The sequence below is a fragment of the Dendropsophus ebraccatus genome, chromosome 8 (genome assembly GCF_027789765.1).
Source record: "Dendropsophus ebraccatus isolate aDenEbr1 chromosome 8, aDenEbr1.pat, whole genome shotgun sequence".
Lineage (NCBI taxonomy): Eukaryota > Metazoa > Chordata > Amphibia > Anura > Hylidae > Dendropsophus > Dendropsophus ebraccatus.
Window position 1 is genome coordinate 116,520,008 of NC_091461.1, and position 12,784 is coordinate 116,532,791.

The following is a 12,784-nucleotide window of genomic DNA, read 5'->3' on the forward strand; positions in this document are numbered from 1 at the left end:
TGTCATAGTGGCGGAACCAACTCTACTAGTTGGCACAATGATGGTGGTAGTAGTCTCTATTAGGGCCAGTTCACAGTGAGGAATCAGCGCTGAATTTCAGTGCTGATTCCTCACTAAAAATTCCACCTGAAAATATAGTGCAGAGCCAAACTCCATTGAGTTTAATTAAATTTGCGCTCTGTAGTTCACACAGCAAAATTTCCGCACTGAATTTTCCGCGACGGAACCGCGGAACGACGTGTCAATTCTGGCAGAATCCCATTGAAATGAATTGAGCTGTGAATTTCTGCTCTGAAATTTTTCAGCACGGAATCAGCTCAGATTCCACACGGAATGATCGTGGAAATTCAGCACGGAATCCGAGTGGTATTGAGAAGTAAGAAAGAATTTTAATCAATGAAAAATGAATTTGCGAAGAACACTCCGCCTCGATCATTTTTCTCGCTGATTCAGCGCTTATTCCTCAGTGTGAATCGGCCCTTAGCGTTGAGTGACCACTAAAGTCAAGTGCTCGTTACTTGATCTTAGCATTTTCCTTGATGCTCGATTGAGCACTGCAGGTCTCAGATGTGGTATGAGGTCCTTGTACAACTTCCTCTTACAATCTGACGAATCTCCTCTTCTCTCAGATCTCCCTTTAGATAGGACTTAGATGCTAATGCTGCTCTAGGACATTTAGGCCCCGTTCTCAGAAATCCTGAATGGTGTGAAAGTTAAATAATGGTGGAATAGAAGAAATCACAATGTGAAGTAATGGCAATTAAGCATTGTAATAAAACTGTTGTCAACCAACTTGTTCTACACAGACAATGTGTAATACATGATGTCCCTTTTGCCATGTTCTCTCTCTTTTTGGAAACCTCTCTTTTGGTCTAAGGCTGGTTTCATCCGACCATAATACAGCCGGGTTACATAATACATGTTCTGGCTGTCATTTCCAAAGGGCTGTGAACATTCTGCTGTCTCAGAACAAGACTCACTAGAACACTCACTTTATATGTTCCAGATTGTATCAGAATTCATAGGAACGCAACGACTGTGACAGTAATGGCGCCCAAGAATGGCGTAGAGCGGGTTTCATTCAACGGACAATCGGCCAAGGTAGGCGATCCTAAGATTACCAGAATGGTTGTTCATTAGGTAAAGACTGTGCCACTCGGTCTGTTTTCCGGAAACACTTTATATGATTGCTGAACAGTCTTTGCAATATACCTTAAAGGGGTACTCCAGAAAAAAAAGTTTTTAAATCAACTGGTGTCAGAAGTTATTCAGATTTTTAATTTACTTCTATTAAAAAAAAAAGATCCAGTCTTCCAGTACTTATCAGCTGCAGGAAGTGGTGTATTCTTTCCAGTCTGACACAGTGCTCTCTGCTGCCACCTCTGTCCATATCAGGAACTGTGCAGAGCAGTAGCAAATCCCCATAGAAAACTTCTTCTGCTCTGGACAGTTCCTGACATGGACAGAGGTGGCAGCAGAGAGCACTGTGTCAGACTGGAGAGAATACATCACTTCCTGCAGGACAAACAGCAACTGATAAGGATTGGAAGAGTTGAGAATTTTGAACAGAAATAATAACAAATCTGTATAACTTCCTTGCACCAGTTGATTTGAAGAAAAGAAAAAAAATTCTCCGAGGTACCCCTTTAATATACGTTACCTGACATATGGAATATAAATAGAGACACGTCTTCTATGTTAGATCTGTCAGCAGCAGCTTATTGCCAATCTCGGTGCAGCAGTGGTATATATGTATGTACAATGCACAAATTACATGTAAACTGTAAAAATAATGGAAAAAAGGTATGAAAGGTATAATAAAGATTTTCTAAACATTTCTGAATATGTTGTAGTGTAACAATAAGCATGACATCAGCCGCGGACACCTTATTATAATGTATCCGCACTACTGACACCCTAATATAATGTAGCCACACTACGGAGACCCTAATATAATGTAGCCGCACTACGGACACCCTAATATAATGTAGCCGCACTACTGACACCCTAATATAATGTAGCCACACTACGGACACCCTAATATAATGTAGCCGCACTACTGACACCCTAATATAATGTAGCCACACTACTGACACCCTAATATAAGTTAGCCACACTACGGACACCCTAATATAATGTAGCCGCACTACGGACACCCTATTATAATGTAGCTGCACTACTGACACCTTATTATAATGTAGCCACACTACTGACACTCTATTATAATGTATCCGCACTACTAACACCCTATTATAATGTAGCTGCACTACTGACACCTTATTATAATGTAGCCACACTACTGACACTCTATTATAATGTATCCGCACTACTGACACCCTATTATAATGTATCCGCACTACTGACACCCTCTATTATAATGTATCCGCACTACTCACACCGTCTATTATAATGTATCCGCACTACTGACACCCTATTATAATGTAGCCGCACTACTGACTCCCTCTATTATAATGTATCCGCACTACTGACACCCTCTATTATAATGTATCCGCACTACTGACACCCTCTATTATAATGTATCCGCACTACTGACACCCTATTATAATGTATCTGCACTACTGACACCCTCTATTATAATGTATCCGCACTACTGACTCCCTCTATTATAATGTATCCGCACTACTGACTCCCTCTATTATAATGTATCCGCACTACTGACACCCTCTATTATAATGTATCCGCACTACTGACACCCTATTATAATGTATCTGCACTACTGACACCCTCTATTATAATGTATCCGCACTACTGACTCCCTCTATTATAATGTATCCGCACTACTGACACCCTATTATAATGTATTCGCACTACTGACACCCTCTATTATAATGTATCCGCACTACTGACTCCCTCTATTATAATGTATCCGCACTACTGACACCCTCTATTATAATGTATCCGCACTACTGACACCCTATTATAATGTATTCGCACTACTGACACCCTCTATTATAATGTATCCGCACTACTGACACCCTCTATTATAATGTATCCGCACTACTGACACCCTATTATAATGTATTCGCACTACTGACACCCTCTATTATAATGTATCTGCACTACTGCAACCCTCTATTATAATGTATCCGCACTACTGACTCCCTCTATTATAATGTATCCGCACTACTGACTCCCTCTATTATAATGTATCCGCACTACTGACTCCCTCTATTATAATGTATCCGCACTACTGACTCCCTCTATTATAATGTATCCGCACTACTGACACCCTCTATTATAATGTATCCGCACTACTGACACCCTATTATAATGTATCTGCACTACTGACACCCTCTATTATAATGTATCCGCACTACTGACTCCCTCTATTATAATGTATCCGCACTACTGACACCCTCTATTATAATGTATCCGCACTACTGACACCCTATTATAATGTATTCGCACTACTGACACCCTCTATTATAATGTATCCGCACTACTGACACCCTCTATTATAATGTATCCGCACTACTGACACCCTATTATAATGTATTCGCACTACTGACACCCTCTATTATAATGTATCTGCACTACTGCAACCCTCTATTATAATGTATCCGCACTACTGACTCCCTCTATTATAATGTATCCGCACTACTGACTCCCTCTATTATAATGTATCCGCACTACTGACTCCCTCTATTATAATGTATCCGCACTACTGACTCCCTCTATTATAATGTATCCGCACTACTGACACCCTCTATTATAATGTATCCGCACTACTGACACCCTATTATAATGTATCTGCACTACTGACACCCTCTATTATAATGTATCCGCACTACTGACTCCCTCTATTATAATGTATCCGCACTACTGACACCCTCTATTATAATGTATCCGCACTACTGACACCCTATTATAATGTATTCGCACTACTGACACCCTCTATTATAATGTATCCGCACTACTGACACCCTCTATTATAATGTATCCGCACTACTGACACCCTATTATAATGTATTCGCACTACTGACACCCTCTATTATAATGTATCCGCACTACTGACTCCCTCTATTATAATGTATCCGCACTACTGACACCCTATTATAATGTATTCGCACTACTGACACCCTCTATTATAGCTCATTGCTTTTTTTATACAGTTTATGCACTTTATTACTATTGTACATGAAGCCAGGCCCCGGCTAAGCCTGTCTACCGCTCACGTTTCAGGTGCAGCTGAGCCCCCTGATGCGTGGCAAAACCTGTGGCCTTTGTGGGAATGCCGATCAACATCGAAATAATGATTTCCAAAAGCCGAACCGTGAGACGGCCAGGAGTTGTGCCGGTCTGGTTCACTCATGGATGTTGCCAAGTAAGTCACACGGATGGAGTATGATTGACTATTAGACTTATTTCATATACGTTCTCCTAGTTCAATTCCTATGTTAGGGTTTATAGGCGATGTAGACCTTAGACCTCTATTGGATGACCTGAGTCTGTAAATGAGCAGCCATCTTGGTCCCAGGGTCGGACTGGGACTGAAACTCAGTTCTGGCATTTCCGGGCACACAGGCCCACTTGCTGGAGGAAGCGCTTGCCTGGGAATCCGGGAGAGGTGTAGTGGATTCCTGGGAGGGCCCTTAAGCGCTGGACAGTCCAAGCCGATCTCTCTTCCTCCTGGTCTGGTGACTCCTTCCCCCTACAGTAGGGTGAGAGAAGCATCGGGCCAGAAGGAAGACAGGACCAGCCCACAAAGGGGAACCAGCCCGTCTGGCATTTGCCCGAAATGCCAGATGGCCAGTCCAGCCCTAGAATCAGCTGTGGACCGCATATCCCTTTACTTTGGGAGATGTGATGATGGTTTTCAGCATATCTCAATGGTCCACATAGCCGATGAATGGGCAAAGGGTGATCACTAGCTGTATTATACAGGGTGATATCAGTGATTTCAGGCAAAAACCCCTGTGTACTTGGGCCCTTACGTAGGATCCTGATTTATACATCAGAACAGATGGACTGGCCGCTCAGCCAATCAGTGACTAGAACTGGGTCCTGCCCCAGTCACTGACTGGCTAAGCGGCTAGTCCATCAGCCGGGTTGTGATGAGTACAGCACCAGAGATCCCAGAGCCCGCCGGGGGGGAGGTGAAGTAATACCCTTTCCCCGTGCCCCTGCCCTAAATTAAAAAAAAAAAAAAAAAAAAAAAAAAAAACAGAGACCGGACATCTCCTTTTAGTTTAATTTATGTGAATGTCCACTATGTAATTTCTATATTTGCCTTCTGTTGGCAGATTCCATCCAAAGTGGCCATTTTAGGTAACCTTGGGCAATCGGTGGCACTCCCAGGATTTATTTTTTTAGTGTTAGAGGATGGAGGGTGACATGGACTTGAGAAGGCCGGTCCTAGCTACATCGGGTAGCACTGGCACCTGGATCCCGGTGTCTTACTTCTAGTAAATCTCATTTCCCTTGCCATTCACTTAACTCAACTCTCCATTGGAATTGCATATAATAAGTTAAGAACTGGCCTGAGCCCGTGCATGGGTGTAGAATAGGGAAACATCATGCCCTCCTATCCTAGGTGCCAAAACCTGGTACAATAAAGAGGGGGCCATAAGGGGGCGCAGTTTTTTCTGCATGCCACTGCCATTATGTATCAGCCTGCAATCTTTTTCTTTCAAATCAACTGGTTTCAGAAAGTTATGTAGATTTGTAATCTACTTCTATTTAAAAAATCTAGTCTTCCAGTATTTATCAGCTGCTGTATGTCCTGCAGGAAGTAGTGTATTCTTTCCAGTCTGACACAGTGCTCTCTGCTGCCACCTCTGTCTATGTCAGGAAATGTCCAGAGCAGGAGAGGTTTTCTATTGGGATTTGATACTGTTTTGGACAATTCCTGACATAGACAGAGGTGGCAGCAGAGAGCATTGTGTCAAACTGGAAAGAATACACCACTTCCTACAGGACATACGGCATCTCATAAGTACTGGAAAACTGGAGATTTTTTAATAGAAGTAAATTACAAATCTACATAACTTTCTGAAACCAGTTAAAACAGATGAAAAATATTAACCATTTAAATGGGTTAAAGGATACTTATAATTGTTAAAAAAAAAATGAAACATCAGAAGTTTTGATTAGCGGGGGTCTAAGTGCTGTGACCCCCACCGATCATTAAAACGACTGTATCCTTTATGTAGACTTTGTCATTGCACTTGCACAGTGTTTTTGTGAGTCTTTGGGCCATCCAGCACAATAAGAGACGCAGCAGCTGCCTAGATCTGAATATATTCTACATCTGTCACCTGTGAGTGAGCTCATTCCCATTGCAAATGTCTTGTCGCCGTATCACTAAGCCTGACATGTGTAAGCCCACCAAAAATAATAATAATTAGAGAGAGTGGAAATAACCAAAATGTCAACCCTGAGCCCATACATAAAACATAGATATCATTTAATATTTATCGCACCCCCAGTACATCCATATTTTATTGTCTCGCAGGTTGTGCATTGGGACGGCAATATATCATGCTGGAAAATGAGCTTATTGAGGAACGTCAGTCAACTTGTTATTCGGCAGAGCCGGTATTAGCCTGCGCGAAAGGATGTCATCCCGCAATAACAACGCCAATGACTGTGGCGTTTCACTGCTTTCCTAAAGGTACCGTGTGACCCGTATAGCATAAAGGAGAATGGCTATGATAACCAGATTAACTGAGAATATAGATGGTGGAAATTGTAGGTAGTGTTTCTCAAAATGGCGTCCTGCCCAATTTATGTGTCAGAAAGTGCCAGAGATTTGTAATTTACTTCTATTAAAAAATCTCCAGTCTTCCAGCTGCTGTATGTCCTGCAGGAAGTGGTGTACTCTTTCCAGTCTGACACAGTGCTCTCTGCTGCCACCTCTGTCCATGTCAGGAACTGTCCAGAGCAGCAGCAAATCCCCATAGAAAACCTCTCCTGCTCTGGACAGTTCCTGACATAGACAGAGGTGGCAGCAGAGAGCACTTTGTCAGACTGGAAAGAATACACCACTTCCTGCAGGACATCCAGCAGCTGATAAGTACTGGAAGACTGGAGATTTTAAATAGAAATAAATTAAAAATCTCTGCAAATTTCTGGTACCAGTTGATTTAAAAAAAAAATTTAATGGTTGGAATACCCCTTTAAACCTCTTAAAAACAAATTTATGTTCGCTAGGGTGATTTGCATTCTGGGAAATGGAGTCCTTCCGCAACTCACTGTGCTGCAATATGATGTAGGAAAAATGAAGGGACTGTACACACTGAGGATTTCAGTCATTTATTTCTAGTGATTTATTCCGCAGCATTATATCTGCAGTGTGAAAGCCACAATGGATACGTACTGTATGGCCCAGTTCACACTGAGCAAATACGGCGGAATCCCGAAGCAGAGCTCTCTGCCACGGAATCCCGCCGTGCTCAGTGTCCTGCAGTGAGTGAATGGGAGGGCGTGCGCACGCGTCCACTTTCTTTCCCTCTCCGCTTATAGAATTGACATGTCATTTCTTTGAGCAGAGAGCGGCGGGAGCGGACACAGGCGTCCTCCCATTCACTCACTGCGGGACACTGAACACAGCGGGATTCTGCTGTATTTGCTCAGTGTGAACTGGGCCTATGTGTGAATATAGCTGTTGCCCATAGCAACCAATCAGAGCTCAGGTTTCATTTTATAGTTCTTTTGTCAATGAACGCTGAACTGTGATTGGTTGCTATGGGTTTTCTTGTAGACCAGGGATGGCAAACCTTCGGCCCTCTAGCTGTGGCAAAACTACAATTAGCTAAAGCTTTGGCTGTCCAGGAATGATGGGAATTGTAATTTTGCCACAGCTGGAAGGCGAAAGGTTCCCCAACCCTGATGTAGAGAGTCGCCAAGGTTTAATATCCAGTCCAAAACTAACACACTTCCCAGTCTCTGTTGCCCATAGCAACCAATCACAGCTCAGCTTTCATTTTACCACAGCAATCTGTCAAACAAAAGCTGAGCTGTGATTGGTTGAAGTTGATCGACTCCGCGCACAGCGGTGAATAAACAGCCACACAAACACCTCACGCCAAACAGATGATAAATATCCCCCCGTAGTGTGTACACGTACCACAGGTCGAGGATCTCGGCTTCATGTCTCTGTGTTTTCATTATCTTCCAATACGAGAGAAGAGACAGGACAGTAATAGATGTACAAGGGTATTCAGGTGTAAAAACTGGGACACAAGTAAAGAAAGCCGGAGCGTGCAGGATGATTCATTGCCGTAACGTCGCTGCAGCCGCCTGGCGTTGGCCTCTCTCATTCTACATTTACATATTTTAAAGGGAAATTACTTTCGGTATTCTTATACTTACCATAAAAATAAAGTATGAGGTGCATTTCCACATATGCCTAGTAGGTCCTTGAGCGGGGAATGGCGGCCATTACAGTCTGCGATGAAATGGAGGCCATAATGCGCTCCATCCCAGTGATTTGTCACTAACCCTCATATACTAAATGTATTCCCCATAAGCCACTGAATAAGGTCAGCTGTCACCGGCGATTATTGATCCCTCCGATACCGCCGCTCCTTACTGACCATGGCTGTACATTAATAATAACTGCGCTGTTACCGCTATGACTCATATACAGTATGTGTCGCACTCCATACTGTACAAAATCATCCCAATAATTCATAGTTATAAAATATTTGTGTATGGATATGTCTAACTGGCTACACTCATCAGGGCATATTTCCGGCCCATAATCGTTTGGTGTAATAGCGCCTGTTAAAGGGGTACTTCGATAAAAAATCTTTTTCTTTCAAATCAACTGGTTTCAGAAAGTTATATAGATTTGTAATCTACTTTTATTTTAAAATCTCCAGTCTTCCAGTACTTATCAGCTGCTGTATGTCCTGCAGGAAGTGGTGTATTCTTTCCAGTCTGACACAGTGTTCTCTGCTGCCACCTCTGTCCATGTCAGGAACTGTCCAGAGCAGGAGAGGTTTTCTATGGGGATTTGCTACTGCTTTGGACAGTTCCTGACATGGACAGAGGTGGCAGCAGAGAGCACTGTGTCAGATTGGAAAGAGTACACCACTTCCTGCAGGACATACAGAAACTGATAAGTACTGGAAGATGAGATTTTTAAATAGAAGTAAATTATAAATCTTCATAACTTTCTGAAAACAGTTGATTTGAAAAAAAAAATATTTTTTTTTGCCAAAATACCCCTTTTCAACTGTGTGCAATAGGAGTGGCGGCAGCAGACCGCCATTGACTTTAATAGATCAGTGAACTTCCTTCATAGTGAAACAGTAATAGTACTAGTACTAGTAAATCGTCAAAAAACGGACAATATCAATGTGCACAACAGGCCTTTTTTTGCAGATTATGGACAAAAATTTGTGGTCCGCAAAAACATACAGAATTGTAAATGAGGCAAACTTTTCCAATTCCAATTTGAAAAATGTTCTCCTATCTAAAGAACAAAGGGACCCCAGTCTTCCATTAGAATGAAGGATCGTGCATGTATGCTGCCGGCCCATTCATTTTGCATCCAAACTGTTCAGATGGTGACAGGGGTAAGAGGGATGGGGGAGGGAGATTGGGAAGAATTCATTCTCTATAGAGCTACAAGCATAGTTTAAGGAATTATCCTGAATTAGAGAAAACAGCGCCACCTTGTCCTCAGGTTGTGTGTGGTATTACAGTTCAACTCCATTTACTTCAAGAGAATTGAGCTGTAATACCACCGCTAAAATGAGGACAAGAGTGGAGCTGTTTCTGGAGTTCTGGAGCTGACTGATTTTTCTAATTTTGGAGAATTACTTTAAGTTTAGGGATTGACAATTTTCAGAAGCCCCATACAGAATAATGGCAGGAGCGGACGAGCGGACACCCAGATGCTCCATTCACTTGGGAGACAATTGACCTTTGTTCTTATGATTGGTGGGGGACCAGGGTTCAGGCCATGACAGATCCCCTACTTATCCCCTGTGCCATACACCTAACATCATACCTACTTATACACATAAAACATCTAAAAATACATACATATAGACCTAAAGCATAGAACATGTAGTTATTCTTTTTTTTGCATAAAATAGATGATTTGGAAGTAAAATGACTCTTTTTGACCTATATTTTCTTCCTTAGAATCAGCGATGAGACTGGAGGACTGGCAGGTTAACCCCAAAGTGTCATCATCACCAGACCTCATTAAAGAAGTGGAGGCTCACAGCAGCTGTGTGTGCGCGGAGGAATGTGCCGACATATAACATGCACAGATGTAGCAGAGCTGGTTATATCTGTCACAGGATTGAGCAGGTGTAGCACCACTTTGGGGATGTTTCACTGGCCAGCGCTAAATGACAAACTCAGCTCTGCTATATCTCACTAACACAACCCTGACCATTCAAATAAAAGAAGATCTATTCTAATCAAACACGTTTCTGAACAATCTCTGCCAGTCTCTGTTGCGAGGTTTTTATTTTTCTATGTATGACCATCTCGCTCTGAGGGTGTTTAATCGTTAACGATAAACGATCCAAACGACCGCTATTGCGAAAGACCTGAAATCGTTCACCCATTTACATGGAACGATAATCGTTACTTATGTTAATTTTTGCGGTCGTCTTGTCGTCGCTATTGCGTTCGTCACTACTGTGAACGACCAAACGACATCTCATTCAATGCAAACGATTTGCGAACGAGCGACGATAAAAATAGGTCCAGGTCTTATTAAACGATCAACGATTTCTTGTTCGGTCGTTAATCGTTAACTGCTATTCAAACGAACGATTATCGTTTAGATTCGAACAATTTAACGATAATCTGAATGATAATCGTTCCGTGGAATAGGGCCCTAAGAGATTGCAGGGGGCAGCGATCTCAAGAGCAGCCCCCAGCTCATTTGTTTTTAATACAGCCACAGATACGGCACCTGACCCGCAGCTCCATTCATTCTCTATGGAAATGCTCTCTCCGGTGGCTCCACAGAGAATGAACAGAGCTGCACGCACGTGCGCCTTGCCTTTCCGTCGGCTCCATAGACACCATTCTATGGGCGGATGGATTCCGCATTCCGCCGAAAGAATTGACATGTCAATTCTTTTAGGGGATAGCAGAATCGGACCGCCCATAGAATGGTGTCTATGGAGCCGACGGAAAGGCGCACGGCCTTGAGTGCGGATTCCGCACGGATTCCATAATGTGAACCCATCCTAACTCTTTAAAAGGGTTATCCAGCGCTAAAAAAAACATGGCCACTTTTCTCCCTACTGTTGTCTCCAGTTCAGGTGCGGTTTGCAATTAAGCTCCATTTACTTCAATGGAACTGAGATTCAAAACCCCACCCAAACTGGAGACAACAGAAGGGGGAAAGTGGCCATGTTTTTGTAGCGCTGGATAACCCCTTTAAAGGGGTTATCCAGAGCTACAAAAACATGGCCACTTTCGTCCAGAGACAGCCCCACTCCAGCTTGGGCGGGGTTTGTTGCTCAGTTCCATTGAAGTGAATGGAGCTTAACTGCAAACCGCACCTGAAAAGGAGACAAGAGTCGTGCTGTCTCTGAAAGAAAGTGACCATGTTTTTGTAGCACTGGATAAGGAGCAGAAACACAACTCTAAAATCTTTGCCACTAGGTGTCTCCCTTCTCTGCGATCTGCTGTCCTCTACCTAAGACAACCTCTTGGATCGGAATCACATATGCTGCGTTTACACGGAGCGATAATTCGCCCCATCGTACGATTAACGATTTCGAAGTAACGATTTTTTTTTTATAACCATCAGCGTTTAGACGGAACGATATATCGTACGGAAAAATCGTTTTGCGAACGCTTAAGCCTATCTCGCACATAGGTTAAATAAGTGAACGACAGTTCACACGGAACGAACTGCGAATTTTTTGTTGAACAACGATTTAAGAACATGTTGTAAGATCAAAATGAACAATTTCTCGCTGCTGGTTTGATTGTTCGCTGCGTTTTCAGGTACGATTATCGCTCGAATTCGATCGTTATCGTGAAATTCTGTGTAAACGCAGCAATAGGCAATTCAATAAAAGGAGCTTGTTTGAAACTAGTCACCATTTAAGGGGGGCCTTAACTCTTAACAATCCAATGGATTGCACCAGTGACAAACACAGCTCTGCAGCACCTCGCAAACATAGCTCTGCTACGTTGAAATACAAAAAAAATAAAAAATTCAGCACAAACTAATTCAACGAAAATCAGGTCTTCGCCCATCTCCGCCGGCGCCAGGTTTTGCATTTCGTACATCACGGCAAACCGGTTTGTGCTGTGAGAACAATAAACATCAGGTAACCTGACAGAAGGCTGGTAATTGAAAACATGTAGCGCCTCCGTGATTACTTAACATTTACTAGCGGGTCTCTCGTCGCAAGCGAAAAAAAATTCAAATGATGTAATACGTTACAAGTTTGTGCGCCGCGATCCATCGCCCGCTGTCACCCGGTACAGCAAGTTTGTTACGGAACATTAGCGTTAGCGGGAGAATGCCTCCGATGCAAGACTTCTTTTATTTTCACACATCTGTAGCTCACAGCAGGCGCACAGTTTGGTTACAGTTCAATTCTTACAACTGGCAGTTTGCAAATGACTCTCATAGCAGTGACAAGTGTAATGTGTCTGTATATCTGGGAGGCAGAACATTGCAGCCCGGCTGCTTCTGCTCAGCGGGGGGTACGGATTATACCGCTGTCATAGCTCAAGAATATACAGAATTACAGATGCATTACATGGATGGGGAGGGGCCCTTAGGCTTAGCAGAGCCTGGAGCTTCCATATGCATTATGTGTTA

At 42.9% G+C, this 12,784-nt stretch overlaps 1 protein-coding gene across 1 annotated transcript in view; it reads left to right on the forward strand.

The window, feature by feature from the left end:
• Window positions 1-10,386, forward strand: part of LOC138800112 (vitellogenin-1-like) — an 84,053-nt gene extending 73,667 nt beyond the window's left edge. Inside the window, exons 31-34 of the mRNA XM_069981920.1 lie at window positions 1,007-1,101; window positions 4,204-4,345; window positions 6,476-6,634; window positions 10,120-10,386. Coding sequence (XP_069838021.1) covers window positions 1,007-1,101; window positions 4,204-4,345; window positions 6,476-6,634; window positions 10,120-10,241 — 518 coding nt within the window. The 3' untranslated portion in view covers window positions 10,242-10,386. The remainder of the gene's footprint in view (window positions 1-1,006; window positions 1,102-4,203; window positions 4,346-6,475; window positions 6,635-10,119) is intronic.
• The last annotated feature ends 2,398 nt before the right edge of the window (window positions 10,387-12,784 follow it).